The 22295-nt window shown below is 52.6% G+C and overlaps 1 protein-coding gene across 1 annotated transcript; it reads right to left on the minus strand.

The window, feature by feature from the left end:
• Positions 1-359: 359 nt before the first annotated feature.
• PIP4K2B (phosphatidylinositol-5-phosphate 4-kinase type 2 beta) lies at positions 360-21859 on the minus strand. The gene is made up of 10 exons (XM_066567081.1): positions 21663-21859; positions 13929-14026; positions 12634-12730; positions 10094-10246; positions 9140-9286; positions 8735-8773; positions 7455-7568; positions 6432-6690; positions 5839-5942; positions 360-5038 (listed from the first exon to the last, which is right to left on the minus strand). Exons 1-10 carry the CDS (start codon positions 21840-21842, stop codon positions 4958-4960), a joined length of 1272 nt encoding a protein of 423 aa, XP_066423178.1. The 5' UTR covers positions 21843-21859; the 3' UTR covers positions 360-4957.
• Positions 21860-22295: the final 436 nt, after the last annotated feature.

Here is a 22295-nt window from a genome sequence, read left to right on the forward strand (position 1 = left end):
TGGCTCCAGGAGTGTCACCCTTCATCCAGTCCATCCCTTCAGCACCTCCCAGATTGGGATGGAAATACAAATTATCCTAAGCAAGCAGAGGGAAAACCTAACCCTGTCCAGTGACAGGGACACCTTGACTGTCCCAGGGGGCTCCAGCCTGGCCTGGGACATTTCCAGAGATGGATCAGCCACAGCTGCTGTGGGAATTCCATCCCAGCCCCTCCCAGGAGGGGAATTCCTTCCTAAAATCCCATTTAAACCCCGCCCCTCTCCCAGTTTTCCCCCATCCTGTCCCCCCCAGGACTCCCCATGCTGGAGGAGCAGCTGAGGGTGACCCCGCAAAGAGCACAGCAGGGAGGATCCAGATGTACACAAAGTTTTAATTTTATTTCTTTTTTTTTTTCTCTGGTTGGAGACTCATCTTGTAACATGCATGCATTTCAAAACAGTAACAGTGTCTCAAACTGCTCCTAGCAAACAGACAAGCACAGAGGACTTCAAATTCCTATTTAAAAAACAGCAGTGAAAAAACCTAGAATGTTCTTTTTTTTTACTTTTTAATTTTTTTTTAGTTTTTTTAGGTTTTTATTTTGTTTAGTTTTTAGATTAAACTTAATTTATTCACATTTTTTTTCTTTTCAATTCAGTTGCACTGATTAGCCCTGCCCACCCTCATGACCTGTGTGTGGAATCTGCTCTCTCCACTCCCGTCCAGCTGCTTGGGCAGCCCCAGAGCAGCAGAAATTTTGAGTGGTTTCCACTAAAAACGATGTGTCCACAGCTCTGCCATCCCAGTTATCCATGGGATCCATACCACAGAGCCAGGACAAGGGGCAGGGGCTGAGGGGGACACTGGGAGTGGCTCTGCAGGAAGGGGACATTTGGGAATTCGGGGCTGTGGCCATGCTGGGGACACCCCCCTGGTTTTGGGGGAAAATCCTTCAGCTGGGGGTGAAATTCCAGGTGCAGCTGGAAGGGAGGCCTGGGAAAGGACTGCATAGTAGTCATGGATTGGGAATATCCACCACCACAACCTCCTCACCTCCCTGAGCCTGACCTGGCTGGGAAAGCAGGGATTTCCACCCAAAATACCAATACCAATAACAAAAAACAAACAAAAACCCATCCAAACAAACAAAAAACTCAAAAAAACCCCCCAAAACAACCCAAACAAACAAACAAACCCCCAAAAAACAAAAAAAAGGAAATAAGACTCAAAAGTGGTTCCGATTTCCTTGCTGATTGTGCTGATCCAGATTCCAAGCTGGGACTGTGGGAGTGTGGCCTCCCCCTGCTGCCCCACGGGGTGAACTCTGTCCTCAGTGGGGTGAATTCCATGCCCATGGGATAAATTCCATCCCAGCAGGATGAATTCCACCCCCATAGGATGAATTCTTTCCCCATGGGATAAATTCCATCCCCACAGAAGGAATTCCAACCACACATGGTGAATTCTGTCCCCATGGGGGTAAATTTTGTCCCCACAGGATGAACTCCATCCCCATGGAATTCACTCCCTGTGAATTCCCAATTAATTCCATGGGATAAATTCCCCATTGAGTCCATGATTGTGGCTCAGGATGGAGCCTGGGCCAGGCAGGGGTGAGGAGGGACCAAGGGAAGGCTCCCACGGCTCCTGGGGCTGTTCCCCAAATCCCAGCCCTGGGGAACCCCCAGTTCCCAGCCCAGTTCCCACCCCAGCAGCTCTGCAGTGCATTTATTGCACTCCTGGAGCACAGCTGGCTCTGCCTCCCCTCTCCCACCTGATTTCGGGGCTGTCCCAACAGGGAAGGTGGGAATTCCCAGCTCAAAGCAGATTTTGGGGGTTTTAAATCCCTCAGGAATGTGGGTCCTGCAGCTCCTCCTGTCTCAGGCACTGCAGAGGGGGAGATGCTGCTCACTGATTATTTGGAGCTCCACTGGACCAAATTTTGCTTTTTTTTTGGCCAAAAAAAAAAATCCTGAATTCTGCTGCAAATTCTGTCAGTTAAATGTGTTCTGCACGGTTCATGCTAAGGACAGGGATATCTACATTCAGCAAAAGCTAGAATTAAATCCACACCAAAACCAGACAACAAACTAGCACAAGCAGTTGTAAAACCAGAATTGAAAGGGCTGGGTTTTCCTTTTTTTTTTTGTTTTTTAAATACTTAAGTTAAAAAGTGACCTAAAACAAGATTTAAAAGAAAAAGAAAAACCCTACAAAACAAAACAAAGCAAAGCAAAAAGAAAAGAAAACAAACAGAAAGAAAAAGTCCCTTTTAAAAACAAATCAAAATATTTGCAGCTTCACTTCATGTTCTGATAATAAAAAATACTGTCTAGAAACAAAATTTAGCATTTTTAAGGTAATGCTACTTCTGCAAATGTAAACAATATACAAAAATGCTTCTGTTAAACAAAGTTACATACCTGGGTAATACATCATTAGGTGAGAAAATTGCATTTAATCACTTTAATACACAATATGGCAACTGGACAGAAGGGGCAGAATCTTTGTGGGACCTCCCCAGATTCACCTGGAACAGCCAAATTTAATCCCAGCAGGAGTTTGGAATAAGAAAATATTTCCTGTTCTCAATTTTTGTCAGAACTCTGTAAGGATTTCTGCAGGAATTCCCTGGTTTTTGATTGGATTCCTTATTCATTATTCTGGAATTCAATAAAGGAGATTTTTTTGCCATCTTCACTCCCCTTTCTCTGGGTTTGCTCTATGGTGTTCACCCACCTCCTGCTCTCTTCCTCTTCCCTTTTTCTCCTCTTTATTTATTTATGTTTGGTTTTTTTTTAATAGATGATTTAAAGATAAAACAACTTCCAAGCTACTTTCCCCAAAAGGAGAAGGGTAAACTTACCAGGTCAAAGTTGCAGATTCAATGCAATTTTTTGGTTTTTTAACTGTCAGGAATAAAAAGTGATTGGTGTTTAATTCCTAATTAGCAGTAAACTTAAGTGCTTACTAAGAGAGAAGCAACCAATATAATGCCCACAAAATGAAGCTGATGATGCCCTCTAAATCCTCCCTTTTTTTTTTTTTCTTTTAAAGTATTTTTTAGCTGCATTTGGGTCGTGGCTTTTCCAGCTCCACAACTTAAAATCCCTCCAGCCTCCCACACCAAAGGAGCAGCAGAAATTTGTGCCACGCCAAAGGGAAGGACCAAAAATCCTCAAATCCCATCAGGACCCCTAATTTTTAATTTCTCCAAAATTCTATTTACAGTGCACCCTCAGGGGCTTCAATTTCAGCCCCTGCCAAGGTGAGACCTGTGGGGGGGGATTCACATCAGGGAGGGGAAATGGGGAGGGGGTGAAGAGGAAATAAAACCAAAAAAATCCCCCAAACCCCACATTCAGAATCCAGCCAGAGGCAGGGTTAATTTAGGAGAATTACTAGGGTGTGATGAGCACCAGTTATGTCTCAAAAAGGACCAAAATTCCACACAGCAAGAACTGCTACAGCACAGGACAGACACTCCCAACAGCTTATTCCCCAAACAAAGGCATGTGTGAAAAACAGTTCCAAGGCAGATTAAGCAACATGTTTCAACTGCAAAGAGGTTTGTTCAAGACTCTGAATCCTGCTTAAAAAGAGAAAGGAAATTAAAATAAAAAAAAAACAAACAACAAATCCCAAAACAAAGAACCAAAAGTTCTGTTGTGCAGCAGAGCTTACGAAACCCACAGCAAGGCTGCCGAGCTTGGCTGTGAAAGGGTTAAAGGAGACAAAACAGGACGATTTCAGTCACTCCAATCAGTCCCAAAATCCTTCAGGGGGGGCTGCAAAAGAAATCTGGTGTGAGAGTTCAACCATTTCCACTCCTGGAGGGTCGCTCAGGGGGTTGGGAGCAGGATGAGCCCAGCTCCCAGCACTCCCCCCTGGCAGCCAGGCCAATTCCTTCTGTGCAAGTCACATTTTTTAAAAATAAAACACAAAAAAACCAACCCAGCAACCTCTGTCAGGACACAGATTCAAGTACCTGTTGCAGGTGAGGTGGGGAAGGAAGACTGAATAATTAATTAGCTAATTAACACTGGCAGGATTATGATGGTGACCTCAGAGCCATTCCTGGCTGAGGAAGTGGCCCAAAATCTTAGCCTGGATCTACAGGCACAAAAATGCCTTTTTAAAAATCTTTTTTTTTTTTTTCTCTTCTTTTAAGGAAATCTTCAGAGCTGGCCAATTAAAATCGCCCCAGGTCCAAGCACATAATGAGCTGAGGTTGGTCAATGCCTCTCTCAGTTCTCTGCTTGTTTTTAGCTTTTAGGAGTTACGCCTTTTTTTTTTTTTCAGACATCATCTTTGGTAGATGTTCATTTCCCTCATCTTTCTTGTAAATCAAGTGCAGTTACAAAAAAGTGGTTTGTTTTTTTTTTTCCTTTTCTTTTTCGTTACTTAAATTAACCGAAAAAATATAAAGTGTCCCAGTCTGAATTTACCTAAAGTTCAGCGACTCCTCCTTTTTATCAGAGTTATATTTTCCATCCTTGAAATGGTGAGCTATTTTCCTTCCAATTCCTACCGAGAGGGAAATAAAGTTTTTTTTTTTTTTTTTTTTTCTTTTTCTGGCCAAGCCAGTCCAATAAAACAACAACAACAACAACACAAAAAACAAGGAGTGGTTTGTGAGTCAGGCACTGCTGAATGTGACCCCTCGGGGACAGTGCCACACATGCCCCAGCCCCTCAGCAGAGAGGAGAAAATGTCACTGGGCAGAAAGAGCAGTGCTGGAACAATGCACTTGGCTTGTTTGGAAAAGCCCTCAAATCTGAGATCTGGGCACTTCTGGAACGCCAAACCCAGAGGTGCAGCAGGCGCAGCGAGGATGAGGATGGGTTTTGTCACACGGTGCCACACGTGCCCCACACGGTGCCACAGGTGTGCTCCGGTGCTGCTGCATGTCTGTGCTGTCCCAGGCTGCAGGAGCAGCCCCCAGGCCTGCCTGCAGCCCTGCAGCAGGATGTGCCCCTATGTCAGGATGCTGGAGATGAACTCATTGAAGCGCTTCGAGTACTGCTCGGGGTTCACCGTGGAGATCTCAGCCCCGGCCTGTGGAGAGACAGCGGGTCAGGGGGCAGGGAGGGGGGTCAAGGAGGGGTCAGGAAAGGGTCAGAGGGGCAGGGAGGGAGCAGGGGCACAGCCCCTCTGTTGGGGAGGATCCACGGCTAAGGGAAAACCCAGCAGGTCTGGAGAGATCCCCAAGGAAAATGACTTCAACTCCAGCTGCATGTCCAGTCAGGGCACTGTGAACCTTCATGCCTCACAGATTTAGGAGCACAAGAGCTCCCAGAGCTGAGTCAGGGAGGGTGAGGATGGATTTCAGGGAAAGGTTTTTCAGACAGAGGGAGTCTGAGCACTGGAACAGCTCCCCAGGGAATGGTTAGGCCCCAGGGCTGCCAGGGTGGGATTTGGGGTCTGTGATGGGTCCCCTCCACGCCAGCATATCCCAGGATTCCACACAAACTCCCCGAGGTGCTGGCTGCACTGGGCTCCACCCTAAAGGTAATTCCAACCTCAGCAATGCCCTGATTCCATGTCCTGCTAGGCTGGGCTTTCCCAAGCCCTGCTGGGAGCTCAGGGGGACTGCCAGGACACAGAGGTGACCCAGGGGTGTCACCCTTCATGCAGTCCATCCCTCCAGCACCTCCTAAATTGGAATGAAAATACAAATTACCCCAAGCAAGCAGAGGGAAAACCTAACCCTGAGGTGACATGGAGGGAAGTGCTGAGCACAGGAGCTGGAGAATTCCCACCCTGGCAGGAAGATCAGTGCTGGGGACACCTTCCACCCCAGGAGATGCTGTAGAGCAGAAGCCCCAGACCCAAGAGCCCCCCTGGGCCAGGCTCACCCCATGTTTCACTGTCTTGGCAGCGTGTGCAGCTTTCTTCTTGGTGTCGTAGGGTGTGAGGATGTCGATGATGGCCATGAAATAAACCTCCTTCCTGGGGGCACCTGGGGGCATGGCAGGGGCTCAGTCCCCTGGGAACAGCCAACTGCACCCCCTCCTCCAAAAAAAACCCCTGGGCACACCCAGCTTCATCCCTCTCCTCCAAAGACACCCCCTTCCAGCCAACACAAGGGACTGCCCAGCAAAGCAGGGACAGCCCTCCTGTCTCCTGGACTCCACCTTAAAGGTCTTTTCCAACCTCAGCAATGAGCTGATTCCTTGTCCTGCTAGGCTGGGCTTTTCCCAAGCCCGGCTGGAAAGCTCAGGGTGGCTGCCAGGACACAGGAATGGCCTCAGGGGTGTCACCCTGGCTGCCAGGACTGAACCACCTTACTGAGCCTGGACACCTCCCCTTTCCCTGCCCTCCATCCTTCCTCCACAGTTCCCTCACACCCTCCCTGCCCTCCATCCTTCCTCCACAGTTCACTCACACCCCCTCTACCCTCCACAGCTCCCTCACACCTTCCCTGTCCTCCCCAGCTCCCCACACTCACTGTCGTGGCTCTTCATGGCATACACATCCACGGAGGGGTCGAACTCCCCGGGCCCGAAGAACCGGGGGTAGTTGAGGAGGTTGCCGGGGCTGTCAGGGGGGGTCCCGTAGGAGGAGATGGGGTTCCCCCCCAGCCCATCATTCTCACACTCCTCATCCTCTGCCCGCTCCTCCACCTCCATCTCCTCCTGCTCGGCCCGGTCCACGTCGTGGATGCCCACCAGCAGGCTGTAATCCATGATCTTCAGCTGGGCTAAAAACTGGGAGAGAGGCAGCAGTGAGAGCTGGCACCCATACGGGGTGGGGGAGGCTCAGCCCTACCCTGCAGTGCCTCCCTAGGTCTGGCATTGAGAGCTAAACCCTCCTGAGACGCCAGAGGAGCTGCACAGGCCCCCTGCCCTCAGCAGGACACAGCTGGTGCAGGAGGAGTTGTTCTGCAGCCCTGAGCCAGCAGTGAGGATGCATGTGGCAGCAGCTCTCTGGCCACAGAGAGCAACAGACAACTTTCCCAGGCCTTTCTGGGGAAAGGCTGTGAGAAGATTAGAGAAAAGAATGGTAAATAATTCTTATCTTCACTTGTTCACCTGTTGTTGTGTACTGTCGGCTGGGGGTCTGTACAAATCACAAATGGGATGGAACTGCTGTGGAACACCTCTCAAACTCTCAGCATCAGTCTCATTACATGGTTATGAAAATGGGAATATGCCAGCAGCTCACATTTTTGGTAGTAGACAAAAAACTCAATGTAACAACTTACTTTAAAAATTTTTTGACCAATCACACAAAGCAAAAGCATATTGACAGTAGTTCCATCCAACCACTATAAGCACACGTACCTTTGGTTAAATAATGCCTGCTTATTTTGAACACAATACCTGCTTGTAAGCCTTCAAACACAATGCACAGAGCTCCATTATTAAACTCAGAACTTCCTAACATCTTGCTAGATAGACTTTTCTGTAGCTCAGGGAGTGAGGGGATGCAGTGAGGGGAGACAGAGCAGAGCTGTCCCCCAGGAAATTACCTCCACATCCCGCTTCAGCTTCTCAAGGAAGTTCTTTTTACTCTCTTCTCCAACATGCAGCTTCTGACCCTCATTCAAGAAGTCATTGTCCTTGAAGGTTGGGAGATCCTTGGCCTGCAACAAAAAGCCTGAGGTGAAATTCCCCAGCCTGCTGCCAGGGGAGGGCTGGCACATGGGTGTGGCTGCAAAAGCCCCTGCTCAGTCTGGGCTTTTGGGGTGCTCAAAGTCCACTGAGGATGGAAAGGGCATCAGGCAGAGCACAGAAAGTGTCAGGGAATCTGTGGGCTCAGCTGGACCTACAGGGAAGCTCGAGGGAGACGTGGAGCAAGTCAGCTTTAAAAACTGCACAACTGGGCCAGGGATGCTCCAAGCAACTCCCAGAATTGAAATGAAATTAATAAAAGAAATTAATTTTCTTGGTTTCTGACTGCAGGGGGGAAAGGGGTGAAGGCTTGGGGAAAAAACAAACAAACAAACAAATCTTCTCTTCCTAAAGATTTGAGGAAAACATTCAAGCCATGGCTTTTTGAGGGATCTGCCTGCAGCAGGCCCTGAGGATTCTGGGTATGTGGGAGAACTTGGAGCCCCTTTGTGCTTCAGGGTTTCAATTCTTTAGTGACACAGGAGGGTGGGGTGGCTCTGTGAGCTCACATGAACCACCCAGCTGCACGGGCCAAGGAGTTATCAGGGGATTCAGGGCAAATGGGAGTTCCTTGGCTGCTGGCTGGGATCTTTTAGGGCAGGGTGGAGCAGACTCCAACCCTGAAAATCCTATGTGCAGAACATGGACCAGCACGAGGCACTGCTGGGATTTCCACAGGGATTTCAAAGCAGCAGCACAGAAGTCCTGCAGGGGAAGGAAGCTCAGCCCTAAATTCCCCCACTCAAGCCAGTTTTAGGAATGTGCCAAGGATCTGGTTTATAAATCTTCTGGTGGAATATCTACCCCTGACCTGCCTGGGGTTGGTAGCTAGGGTGCTGTGAGGAAACCCTTCCTTAGGGACAGCACTGCCCTCAGGTGGGGTTTGGTTCTGCTGGGACTGTCCTCCAGCCCTGGCAGTGCCACCACAACACAGCAGGGCAGGCAGAGTCAGCTCCCTCCCAGCCTGAAAGGGGAGACAGAGAAAGGGGGAACTCAGGGCCTGTGGAACCTCCCCTTCTCAAAACTCCGGTGAAAAAGGGAATGGAAAGGAAAAGAAAATGGAAAAGGGAACTCAGTTGGATCTGTCTGCTTCCAAGCACCAGGAGAAAGGAAAGGCTGACCAGGGATGGCTCCATACCTTCTCTTTGTCACTTGCTTCCCTGGATACTGTTGAGCCCTAATAAAGAAAAAAAAAAAAAAGAAAATATAACTACTGCACTCTGGGTCACACTCCCAATGGACCAACATTGAACCTCCATGCACAGCCCCCTAAAACCTGATCCCCTGAGCAAATCCCAAAGCCCAGAACCCTGCCAAGGGGGGTTCCAGGTCCAACCCCCAGAGTTATGATGCCTTTTAGTTTTTGTATTTTTCAGATTCTGTTATGCTCTAGTGTGTGGGTCTGTGCTCCATATTATGGGATGGTAAGCTCACTTCACAGAGCAAGGAGACAAAAGAATTCCTTCTCCATTCTGTAATTCTGCCTGGCCTCTGCTCTAGGTCAGGCTGGATAAGGCCTCACGCCAGCCCCCCAGGGCCTCACCTTCAGGTCGTACTTCCTGTGCACGGTCAGCCTGTGGCTGAAGACATTTCTGGTGACCACCATGTAGGTCTCCACGCCGTCCACGGTGAGCCGGTACATGCCCAGGAACTGGGGCAGGAGCGTGTTCCCATGGCACTCCACGATGAACTGGGGGACAGCAGGGAGGGACAGAGCTCTGTCACACAAACCCCAGCTCTGACAGGACACAAACTGTGCTGCAGCCAAGGCACCCATGGGAAAGGAAAGGAGGATTGGAACAGCTCCTGGAGTCTCCAGGAAAGGAGTGAGGATGTGAGAATCCCATTCCCTGAGCAAGCTGGTCCAGGGAGTGCCAGCCTGCCCATGGCAGGGAGCTGGGACATCTCCAAGGTTCTTCTCAATCCTGGGATTCTGTGACTCTGTGTATGGAGCAGGAAGATCTCCAAGGCTCCTCCCAATCCTGGGATCCTGTGACCCTGTGTGTGTCCAGCCTGCTGTGACAGGCCAGGTGTGCACTGGCACTGCCCAGCTTCACTTCTCGTGGTTACCTTGCTGTGCCTGGAACTGAGGGCCTGCTAAACACCCCCTGCCCAGAACCCCTGCAGAGCAGATGGGCTGGAACCAGCACCTGGACCAGGACATTTCCAGCTGTCCCCCTATGACCCCACTTCCCATCTTCCCTCCAGCCCCTCTGGAAGGTCTGAGGCAACAAATGAGGAGCCTGTCTGCAGCTCTGATCTACCAGGGATCCATAATTTATCGACACAAGGGCCAGGATGAGCTGGGAAGAGGCTCAGCACCACAAACAGCTGCTGGGTTGTCCCTCAGACATTCGTCCCTCAGATTTTTGTCCCTCAGATTCTAAAGACCATTTCTCCCACAAAACCTGCGTTCAAGCTCTGCCAGCTGTGAATCCAAGCTCCAGACCCCCAGCAGATCCCCAGGTGTGCATGGGGGGCTCCAGACTCACCATACCTGGTGGTACTTCTTGAGGATGTTGTGCATCTCTGCCACGTCCTCGCTGGACACGGCCTTGATGACGAACCTCCTGTCGTAGGTGGTGAGGAAGCGCGCGCCGCAGCGGCCCTGGCTGTCGCTGTTCACCGGGGCACTGCGTGTCACCGAGTTCTGGGGGACAGACACGGTGTGGGGATGGTGCCAGGAGCTGTCAGCTCCCTCAGCAGCAGGGTCAGCCCTACAGGAACCCCTGAGCAGCTCTGGGAAGCAGGGCCAGCCCCACAGGACCAGCTCAACCACCCACTCTGGCTGTGAACTCCAGATTTGGTGCTGCTGAGGGTAAAATCCAATTGTTTAAAAGTCTGGACGTGTTTTTAGGGCTTCCAGCTGGCCCCATGATTTGGCGGCAGGTTTTACTCCAACACCTGGGGTGTGTTTTTGGAAGATGTTTTTTACTGAAGGTTTTTTACAGGTGTAGGATACACAGGCCAAGAGCTCTCAGCATTTCCTCTCAGGGATTTAAGAACAGTTAGGACATTCCTAAGGCTTAAGGAAAACCAGACCAAAACAAATTGAAATTCCCCTCAAAAAGCAGTTTAGTCTGGTCAAAACATCAGTGTTTGGGGATTCTTCACAGGTCATCCTGCACCAAAAGCCACCCTCAGGCTCTGCTATTCTTACTCCTGGACGTACAAGATGAGTATAAATAGCTTGGTTGTTCTTCTGACAACCAGCAGCATCTGCCTTTAGATCCCTGTCTCCACCCTTAGCAACCAGACAGTGCAGCAGGGCTGGAAAATCCCAGGAAAACTGCAGAGCAGGGATCAATTCCCAGAGCCACAACACCAGCTCTTTGTTCTGCTGCCTCTCCCCAGGTAGCAGGGCCTGCTGCGAGCTCCTCCCTCAGCCCCAGTCACTGCTGCTCACACCTCAAGCTGTCACCTGTCCCCTGTCTGTCCCCTCCACCTGCCCACAAGTAATTTTATCAACCAGCAACCTCTCACCAGCATTTCCTGGTGGGGAGTGCTATGAAACACAGCAGCACCAAGAGTGGTCCTTAAGTTTTCCAGCATTTCTGGGCTGGACATTGTGTTTCAGGCTGGATTATTTGGTTTTTTTAGGTGGCAGTGGCACTGCTGTGTCCCCCTCGCTCAGCTCTGGCAGCAGAGGGAGACTGCAGCAGAGCCTGCTCTGAGAGAGAGATTTACCACGTCATGCTGCAAGTAAGCCCAGAGGTTTCCTTTCAGAATGAAGCATTTAAAGTTTTTAAAACTTTAATGAAGCAGGGGAAAAACTCTGCTGCTGCCAACGGCTTTAGAGAGCGTCAGGAAAATAAAGGCAAAGAGAAAATTCCCCTTTGCTGCTCGCTGACATTTGCAAAGGGGTCTGTGCCAGGCAGTTTAATCAGCCCTCACCTCAAAACCACAGAGCTTTTCTTCTGGAGCTGGGAAGCAGAAATCGTGACCACACAGAGCATTACCAAACTCACAGCCCTCAGCTCCCTTCCTGTCACTCCCACCTCTCCCACAGTTGGGGTGTTAAATTCAGCCTCCTGGCTCCGTTCCCACTCGAGCCATCACACTTTACCCACCTGAATTTAGCTCAATTAATGTTTTCTGTTCCAGCTGAACAGAAAACACTTTTAAAAAAGCCAAAGCAGCCCGGAGATGGGGGAAGCAATCCCTCAGAACAGGAGGGGGAGAGTAAATGATGAACTACAGAGAGTGTGGGTCACACCTGGGGAGGGTGTCATCACAAAGGGCTATGCCACGGGCATAGGGGGAGGCAGTGTGGGACCAGCCCTGCTCCAGCTGCTCTCCCCACCAGGCAGGGAGCACGTGGAGGGAACAGGGAGGCTGCAGCACTCCCCCACGTGCCTCTGCAGTCAGAGTATTCCAGGAGATGCCCCTGGCACTGTGCCCGCTCTGTCACCACGTGCTGGGGACACTCCAGCTCCCTGACATCCGGTGTGCTCTGCCCCGCTGGCCCTGCTCCGTGTGATCTCCCAGCCCTGAGCTGCCTCTGCTCAGCTCCTTGTGCTCAGGGCTCGGAGCCGGCTGAGGAAGGGTGGCCCTGCTGCAGCAGCTGGAGCTGTGACATCTCCCTGTCCCCAGAGCTGAGCCCAGCAGTGTTAACAGCAGACTCCTCTCCAAGAAAATCAGCCCCTCTGGCATTAGGGGATGGATCCCAAAGCAGGAGCCACCTTGATACACCCAATTCAAAAACACACACTTGACTGAGAGCAGCAGATTCACCTGAATCTGTACAAACACCACAAACTCATTTTCCTTGCAGATATTCCATGCCGAATCATTGCTATCCTCCAGCTCCTGCCTGTCCACAGCCACCTGTGCCCCAGTTTCCTGCCTTGGGAGCAGGGGTCACCTTCTCCTCCTACTGTCCTGTGCTTGGCACAGCAAGATCCACTGCACTGCTGTGGTTCTGGTGGAACCACTCAAATACCAATTATAAACCCAGAAAAGCTGCTGGCAGCAACGTTTGCAGCATGGTTTCTCTGCCAGGATGGCTGCTCTGTCCTAGAAGAGAAGAAAGGGTACCTGGTAGTCCTGGTCATCGATCCCAAATCTCTCCCGGAGGTTCCGGAACACCAGGGGACAATACTCCTTGAATTTGAAGCGGCTGGGCAGGTTCTCCCTAGGGCAGGGCAGAGATGTCAGCAGTGCCACCCAATGCCACGCTGGCTCCCCCTCCCTGCCAGCCCCCCAGGACACCCCAGCCCTGCTGTGCCCTTGGCAGGGCAGCTCCTTGCTTGGGATGCCCACAAAACCCATCTCTCCCAGGGAACTCTGCAGGATCCTGGCTAACAGGGATGGGATGGGAGCGTGGAGCTTGTGTGGCTGCCAGGGCAACCCTGCCACAGGCCACTCTGAGGGAGCCATCCTGCTTGTGCCCTCCTCGGTGGCTTTGGCACACTGGCACACAACTGTCCCCCCACATGCAGCCACACAGCTGTCCCTGCACACACTGTCACCACTGTCACCACACACACTGTCCCTGCACACCAGGCAGAGCTGCAGGAGCAGAGGGCTGGGCTCTGGCTTCAGCTCCCATCACAGCACCAGAAGGGTCAAGGCCCCACAGACCAGCTCAGCCACAGCACCCAGAGAGGGGGGATCAGCTCCAGCCTGGCTCTGCTGCCCCCAGGCACAGGACAGGGGACAATGACAGCATTCCCTGTCACTGAGGGAGCTGCATCTGCTCTTCCCACAGCCCTGAACCTGCCCAGGGAGAGAAGCAGAGGTTGGTCCTGCTTGGACACAGTGCGAGAATTTGGCAGCTCCTTCTCAATGAGAAATCCAGGCAGTGACAGGTGGGGAGCTCAGATCTTTGGAGGAGAAGGGGGAGAGCAGATCCTGCATGTTGGACGTGCCAGGAGAGACAAACTTCCCAATCACCTCCCACTCTGCAAAGCTGATCCCTGTGAAGCTTGGGGAAAACAAAGGATTAATCAGGGAGCACTGCAGCCCTGCAGAGCCGGATGGAGAACACAGCTCTGAGCACCAGCCATAACCATGACTTCAAAACAGCTTCCAAAAGTGGATTTTTTGGGAAAAGGAGACAGGGGCAACTCCAGAGAGACTCCATGAGCACAGCACAGCTGCAGAGCTGCCTCCTGTGAACAGTTTAATCCCTCAAAGGATGGAAACCAACCACCACAGAGTATCTCAGTGACAGACTGACCACACCATGGCCTGTCCAGGGTCTGTGCTGGGCACAGGGCATGGATCCTCCTGGCAGTACAGCTGGGAACAACCCAGAAGACCTCCCCCAGGCCAGTTTGCCTCACAGCACAGAGCCCTGACCACAGAGAGGTTGGGAAGCTCCTACTTACTTGTTGAATAGATGATTGTCCACCTTAATCTTACTGTAGGCTTTAAAGTCATCGGGCATTAACATGACGGGGACGGGAACATTGCTGAGCTCATTGATCTGCAAGAGAGAGGAAAGGGAGACTCAAACCCAGGTCCCACTGCCCTGGGGACCTGCAGGGATGTCCAACACCTCAGGGGATGGGTTTGGGGCACCGTGACCCATCAGACAGAAGCAGCTGGGGAACACTGTGGTGACAGGCCACAGAAGCACCTCGTTCCACAATGTGGTCAATCCTCCTGAGACAACCTTTCCCCCTCCACTGACCATTCAAGACGCAGCTGAGAACCCAGACAAACCCACAGGCCAAGAACCAGCAGATTTTATGTTTTAACTTAACCACCTCACTGAGAAAATGTTCCAATGTTAATTATTCCTGCTACAAACCAGGATGACCAAAGCCTTTGCTGCAGCCCAGCACAGCTCCCCGTGGATGCTGTTTCCATGCTGGCTGTCTCCTGTTGCTCCCATCCCACCTTCTCTGGAGGGATGAGTCACTCACTAGATTGTTTTTGCTCCTTAGTCATGTGTGGCAGCCACGGGAACACGGGGAAGCAGAAGAATGAATGTTCAGCTACTATTGTACAGGCGGGCTCATGCTGCAGCACCCAGTAGTGCCAGCATTAATAATAATAACAACATAATAATAATAAAGATCCACCTCTGAACTGTGTCTGGCTGCCCTGCTCCAGTCACTGACAAGACTATGCCAGAATCAATAAGTTTCTGAGCTGCCTTTTCTGAGGACAGCCCTAGTGCCATCCCCCCCAGGTACTCCCCACCAGCCCCATCTCACTGAACTCCTGTTAACAGCCTGGATTCAGGAAGCAATTCCATTCCAGCTCTGTTCCCATGACTGCTGTGCCAAGCAAGTAGTGCAGGACAGGGAGGCAGACAACGCTGGCACTAGCGGGGGTTGGCTCCAAGTCAGCTCTGGGGGCTGTTCCCAGCACCAAAGCCTCCAGCAGGTCAAGTGACTCCCAGCACACTGGGAAAGCTGCTGGAAAACTTCCCTGCTGGCTGGGAGCAAGGGCGAGGCTCAGGAAAGGGATCTAGCTCTGGGATTCCCCGTTCCCTGCGTGCAGCAGGACACACAGCACTGCCCGCATCCCTGCTGGGCTCCCCAGGGTTCAGCCCCGGGGACGTGTCATGAGCCAATTCCATGCAGCCCATGTTTATCCCACCCTTTCTCCATCGTTACCACAAAAATCCAGACCAGATTTAACACACGTCAGACTGGGAAGAAAGACACATCCCAGTGCCAGGAGGGAAGGTGGCTATTTTCAGAGCCAGCCATCCCACACAACAGACAGAAGCGGGAAGCGAAGCGGCTGCGGCTCCTGGAGGGAGCGGAGCTGCAGCTCTGCAAAGCCCTGCTCTGCAAAGCCCTGCTCTGTAGCACCCAGCTGATGACTTAAGCTTTAGCTTTTGTATTTTTCAGATCCTGTGCTGGATTAGGGTATAACTCTGAACTCCATACAGAGTGTTTGTAAGCCCTCATCACAGTTTGATCAGACAAAACAATCCTTCCAGGCCTGAGAACCAAAGTCACCATCACAGCCTCACGCCTGAAAAGTATGAGCAAAAATTAACGGGGGAGAGCAAACTTGGGGACTGTGACTTCATTACCTGAAGCTGTAATTGGACAATTAACCCCTGATATCCCGAAAAACTCGTGACTGTCATCCATCTCAGGTGTAGCCTCTGCACTGCCCAAGGTGTATCTGTTAAAGCCTTTAATAAATACCTACTTTATTCTCCAACTCTGTCTAGCCTCTGTTCTAGGTATCCAGCCCAAGGCATCACAGCGCTGCCACAAACCCTGTGGGATGTATGGAAAACGCTGCACAGATGAATGAATGATGAATGAATATATAATGGCACACATTCCCCACCAGCAGCATCCCCGAGCAAGGAGAGGCCGATGCCCCCCCCGGGTTTGGCTCCATCCCGCACGGAGCCAACCCCTGAGCCAGAGGGCAGGGAAAAGGGAACAGACTCCAGGTGAGGAAGGGATCTCCCAGCTCGCAGCCACTGCAGGGAGCTGCATCAGAGTCCCACGCAGAGATTTCCCCTCGGAGAGAGGAGAAAACAACTCATTCTGCACCGAGACAGAGGCGCTGCCTCCAGCCACTAATTATTGCTGTCTGCCAGGAGGGGAAGCCTGACAGCTCCTGCCACACGCCTGCTCCCATCCCAGCCTGCTCCCAGCCCTCTTCCCGCCGTGGGGAAGGCACAAACAAGCCATTATCAGCTCCTTGCCGAGCGGAGGAAGGGTGCTGACGGCTGAGAGGGAACAGCGATTCGGAGGCTGTCTCCTCGCTGGCAGCAATTCAGACACAAATCGCTGGGTGCCCTCGTTTCTGCCACGGCACAAACCTCAAAGCGAGTGTGGGACCTGTTGCGAGGCTCCTGAGTGGCAGAAATGGTGCACCAGGATAGCTCTGGATCGTTTCAGAGGTGCCATCACTCCTCACAAGATAAAAGAGCCAAAAAAATCCTCCCCGTGGAAGCCTTTCCCCCCTTCCAGCAGAGCTGGCTGGATGCTTTGGGATCCGGCTTTGGAGGAGACAGGGAAAAGGAAGGGGGGTGTGCTGGGCACCAGGATGTGGATGAAGGGCTGAATTTGGGATTCAAGCTCTGGAGGAGACAGGGAGAAGGAATGGGGTTGTGCTGGGCCCCAAGATGTGGATGAAGGGCTGGACTGGTCATTTTTAGACCCAGCACTGCCCACCTACCCTCCCCCAAGTTAGCTCTGGGCCAGTGGTCACTGGGCCTCTGCTCCTGTCACCAGTCTGGAAGAAAACACAGATTTATTTAGTTTAGTTTTGTTGCTACGTCAGGTTATTTAAATTTAAATTTTTTGTTGTTTCAGCACCGTGTGCTCCTGCAGCAACACCCATGCCTGACACTTTCCCAAGGGAGAGGACCAAAAAGCCCCCCACACACCTCGGGAAAGGGATATCCCAACCCCTCCCTTCTCACAGCACAAGCCTCAGCATCCAGCCCCCTTCCCAATGATTATCCAGCCAAATCCTGAAACACCAGGAGTCCTTCCCAAAGGAAAGCCTCGCCAGCAGCACCTATCACCTCTCCAGAGGGATCCTCGCCTCAGGCTCATCCTGGGGGAATCTGAGCAGCCTCCTGGAAGGAGCAACGTGACAAACGCCTGGCACATGTTTGCTCTCTCGCCTTCTCCCCGGGGAGAGGCGTGGAGCAGCAAATTAAATATAGCAGTGTGTGTGAGTGTGTGTCCCGGGGTATTTGTGCTCCCAGGAGGCAAGGTCACAGCAAGGTGCAGGGTAGGGAGGTGCTCAGCTCCTGGGGAGCGCATTCCCAGGGATCTGTGCCCAAAAAGAGGAGGAACTCTGCCTGGGGCAAGATCTCTGGGGCTGTGGGTACCAGGGAGATGCTGGGTGTGGTTCTGGAGGAGGCAGGGACAGAGGGCAGAGGTGCAGCAGCACCACAAACACATCTGGACCCTGACGGGCTGTTTTGGGCATCACAGACACTGCAAGGCACAGGAGCAGCAGGCTGTGCCACACCTCTACCACATCAGAGGTCCCCAAAGTGTGGACAGAATGGGTCAGGGATTTGCAGCCGCACCCAGAGCAATGCTGGGTTCCCTTAAGGCTTTTTAGCCCTGATCTGCTCTTAAACCCACTTCACTTTGTGGCCCAGCAGCACCACTCAGGACTCTAGGCTGAAGATTTCTCTTCGCCACCAAAGCCAATTCCTTTCCCAATAAAAGCCACATCAATATTCTGTGTCATTCAGGGACAGCTGTTGGGATGAACGGGCCAGGCATAATTTTGTTTCAAAACCTGACTGTAGCCTCAAAGTGACAATTAGCATTAGTAAATTGATGGGAAAATGCAATTTGTTTACTAACAAGATGCAGCTGATGGAGTGTGTGAGCCCACTCTCAGGGATTCTCAGCAGCAGGAATTTGCTCAGGAAAATAAAGATACTTTGTTCCCCTCAAAGCTTTCCAATCAGGCATCTCGGTAAGTATTAGTTAAACTTTATTATGCACTGGGGAAGGAGGTGAAAGACACATGGGAAAATCACTTTAGCATGGAGACAAACCCACAGCTGTGGCAAAACTTCGCTGCTGCTTAGCACAGAGCAGCAACTGGGTGAGGGTTTGAGGGAAAAACCCTGTTTTCCATGAATGAGAGCATGATTAATCAGTATCCATGCTAACAACCCCCTGTGCAAAGTGAGGGAAGAGCGAATCTTGCAGTCAATAATTCCTCTGGGGACACCAGGATGCTTTAAGATGGAAAAAAAAAAGCATCCCCTGGTGAGAGCAAACCCATGTATTCCTGAAAAAAGTACTTGGAAAGCTGCTGGAGAGGATTCCTGGCTGCATGACAGGGATCAGGCAGTGCCACTCTCCTGTCCCCAGTCCTGTCAGCCTCAGGGTCACTGGGAAGCATCCATGCTCCCAGTCCTCTCACAGGTGGGCAGAGCTGATGCTTCCCTTGGTCCAAAAAAGCTGAGAAATGGGAAAATTCAACAACCAACCCATGGTCATGGCAGTCAGCAGAAATGAGCAGGGAAATGAGCCCTGTTCTCTTCACTGAACCACCCAGGAAAACCCTCCTTTGTCCCCCAAAAAGGAAAAGGGCTCCTGCAATGGGGATTGGAACAGGAAAGGGCTCCTGGATGAGCAGTTGGCAGCAAGGCCCTCGGTCTTTCCAGGGGCTGGTACAGCCCTGGCCATATGCTGCTCTCTCCAGAGGTCAATTAGAGCTGGGCTGGGAAGGGACAGATCCAGGCTGTTCCCACTGTGCCAGGAGCAATTTCTGGGATCTGAGTGTTTGATATGTGGCAGATGCTGCTCTGGCAGCATGGAAGGCAAGGCTGCAGAGCAGGGAGCGCCGTGCTCCATTCCCAGCACTGCTGTTTCCCTGGAATACTAACGAGCTCTGCTCCTGCTGGCAGAGCTCCTGAGGGCCTGGGAGATGGCTGCCGCTCCAGCCAGGAACTGGAGCCTCTGGAGCTGCCTCGAGCAAGATCCATGCAGCCAACAGATCTCCCCGTTCCCACAAGAACGGGATGTTTGTGCCTTTCCCCTGCCAGCTTCCAGAGCCACTGGAATCTTTTCCAGCCGAGGAACTGGCAGCCCTACAGACACAGATCCAAATCACCTCCCTGGGATCCCAGAGCCTTCCATCAGCAGCACCTTACAACCATTTCCATGGTTCCCAGAGCATCACACAACACTCTGTTCATCTCTCTGGCTGGGAGGTGACTGCTCCCTTCCAGAACCGTCCCAACTTTCCCATCCTGTGCACGTGGATCCATCCGGGGCATGGAAAACACACCTGGAGCACCACACACAGACCCTACCCTCGGGAGCTGCAGCTCCTCTCGCAGTGCCATGACAACGGCAGGAGAAGCTTCCCCAGGAACCATCCCCACATCTGCTGGATTAAGGGTCTGACAGAAAACTCAGAAATCGACGCTGAGCCATGGTGGCTCCACTTTTACACAAGTTCTCCCCTCCCCTCCATGGTTTTCTGGTCCAAAATTCAAATTGTTTGAGTCATACCACCCCTGTCTGGCCCTGCTCACAGCAGCCCCACCCCAATCCCAATCCTACCCCTGGCTGGGACCACCAGGACCCGTTACTGAAATGCTCCAAAGTGGTGTTCCTGAAGGCAGCTCCTGCTCTTGGGGTACTCCTGATGCTCTCCAGAGCCAGCACTGCCTGTGCTCAGCAGCCTCTTTAAGGCTGTTCCAGACTGGGAGAAGGGCCCATGGGGATTTCTGCAGCACACTGCACAAAATGGTCGTTTGATTTCTCTGTGAAAAAGTTCACCCCATACCCAAACAATTCTGACAGGATCCTCCTGGCACAGCCCCGGGCTTGTGCTGAGAGCTGTTTTCCACTCCTCCCACTGCAAGGATCCCAGGGCAGAACTCCATGGACACAGCCCAGAGCCTCCTCACTCACCCACCCCTCCTTGTCCAAAGCAGCCAAATATTAAACAAATTAAAGGATTTCCAACAAAGCCTAAAGGTATTCCTGAAAAGGTATTCCAAACCGCTTAGCTGGAGGCACCTAATTCCAATTCCCACCTAAGCAAGGCACTGGAATCATCTCCTATCCACAGCTGCCACCAAACTCTCACCCCAATGTGGCAGAGAGGTGGAGGGATTTACTGGGAAATCCTAAATGCCTTCCCAAAGGTCAGGAGGTCACAGCTGAACTTTTCTCACCCCCTTTCCCAGCCCCTCAGCTCCTTCCTGGCAGCAATTTCTTCCTAATACACATCCGATATAATCTCATTACCAGCTTAGTGTCAGCTTGCCTTCCTCCCTTTGCCCAAATATCTCACAGCCAAGTGCTCCCAAAGTTACTCTGTCCTCATCCAGGGCCTCAAATTCCTGCCAGGCTCCTACTGCCCAGACAGCTACAACGAAGAAAAACACAACTCCCCCCCAAAAAAGCCAACTGCCAGCAAGTAAACTGTCACTATGAGGCCACAAATGAAACTCGGAAAAATCAACAATTTCCATTTCTTCAGGGCTGCTAATGGCACCACTGATCAAAGGCCGATTAAAATCATTAACCTGCTTCCTGGGCAAGGCTGGGAGCACTCGGAACATCCTTTGCCTCAAAACCAGCACGATGCTGAACCACATTTGGAAGCTTTCGCTCCAGCCAGGCAGGCCAGGAGGAATTTATTTTTTTAAATTCTTGATGTGTTATTTGTTTTGGGAAAAAAATGAGCCTGATTCCTTTACACTCTCTAGGAAACATTCACTAATCCACTGGAGAAATAGGTGTGTCTGAGCCCTAAAAGTGGATTAATTGAGGAAGGGATGAGGCTTGGCTTCTTTGGCCAAGAACAGCACCCAGCAGCCACATCCAAGGATCAATCCTCGTGCCTGCAATCATAAACCCGGGAGAAGTTTCCAGAGAAAACACAGGGATGGTCTTAGGAATTCCCAAAGGAGGTGGATCAGAGCTGAGCCATCACAGACATTCCCAAGGGACCCTCTCACAACTCGGCCCCAGAGGAATTGAGGCCAAGAGGACACGCATGGCCCGAGTCCTGCAATGAAAGGGGACAAACCCGGGCGAAACCCCTCATTTTGGGGGATGGAGATGGGAGACACATTGTCCAATGTCCTCTGGGCTGTGACACAGGGGAATCCCTCACTGGGACAGTCCTGGTGGACACCCGGGGGTTGGCACAGGGGACAGGGCTGTGGGTGCCAAATTCCTGTCCCCCCCAGTGCCAGAGGGGAGATTGTGCCACAGCAACATCAGCCAATAAGGTATCAGTCCCCCTGCCCAGTCCGGGAAAATGGGTGTGGAAAAGGTGTCGGGGTGGGGACACAGGGACGTGCCTGGCAGGGACACCCCGACCTGGGGATCCCCAAACCACCTGGGGACACAGAGCCAGCAAAAAGGGACCACAGAGCCTAGGGAGGGCTGGATCAGGGCTGGGATGCAAAGGGAAGGAAGGTTGGGATTCAGAGGGGATGAGGGAAAAAAGCTGCTCTGGAGGGGAAGGAAAAGGCCCAGCCTGAGGGGGAGCGGAGAAGGGTCGGATGTGAGGGAGTCGGGCATTGCTGAGCGGGATGAGGGGGCTGAGGAGACGAGGCCCCGCTCCCGGGGTGCTCTGAGGGGCGGGGGTTTGGGGTGGGCTGGGGGGGCCGCGCCGCCCGCTCTCACCGTGTGGTTCGCCCCCCACATGAGGACGCTGAGCAGCGGCTCCGAAGCCCGGAACAGCTTCACCTTCTGGCACACGAAGTGTTTCTTCTTGGTCTTGGTCTTGCTGGCGCTCAGGGCCGAGCCCACGGCGGCCACAGCTCCCGCCGCCGTCCCCGCGGCCCCCGCGCAGTTCGCGGCCATGGCGGACCCGACCGACCCCCTCCCCGCGCCCCCCCTACCAGCGCCTCCGCATGGTTCCGCCCGGCCCGGCTCGCCCCCCCTCCCGCAGTGGTACCGCCCAGCCCCGTCAGCCCCGGCCCGTTAAGCTTTCCCCTAGCCGGCTCTGCCCCCGCCCCCCCCCCCCCGCCTCTGCCACGGTGGTTCGGTCCTTGCCCCCCCCCCCCCGCCCGCCCCCGCGGTGGTTCGCTCCGCCGTGGCCGGCCGAGCCCGCTCCAGCCCCGCGCCTAGGAGGCGCCAAGATGGCGGCGGGCTGAGGGGGTGGGGAGAGGGAGGTGCCATGTCCCGCCGAGCCGGGGGAACGGCGGGCGCTAGCGGCGAGAGAGCCGCGGCTCGGGCTCCGGCAGGAGCGGGGAGAGCCGCGGCACGCACTGGGCTGTGAGAGGGATCAACGGAGAGGGATAACGGAAGGAGAAG

The sequence above is a fragment of the Molothrus aeneus genome, chromosome 28 (genome assembly GCF_037042795.1).
Source record: "Molothrus aeneus isolate 106 chromosome 28, BPBGC_Maene_1.0, whole genome shotgun sequence".
In the NCBI taxonomy this organism is placed as follows: domain Eukaryota; kingdom Metazoa; phylum Chordata; class Aves; order Passeriformes; family Icteridae; genus Molothrus; species Molothrus aeneus.

What these genes read in the sequence shown, in the direction of transcription:
- PIP4K2B (XM_066567081.1), bottom strand. Translation starts at nt 21,842, where the DNA reads ATGGCCGCGAACTGCGCGGGGGCCGCGGGGACGGCGGCGGGAGCTGTG. An exon ending in ACAGGAAGTACGACCTGAAG is followed by an intron (nt 8,774 to 9,139) that starts GTGAGGCCCTGG and finishes TTTCTTTATTAG; the next exon opens with GGCTCAACAGTATCCAGGGA. An exon ending in CCAAGACAGTGAAACATGGG is followed by an intron (nt 5,039 to 5,838) that starts GTGAGCCTGGCC and finishes GTCTCTCCACAG; the next exon opens with GCCGGGGCTGAGATCTCCAC.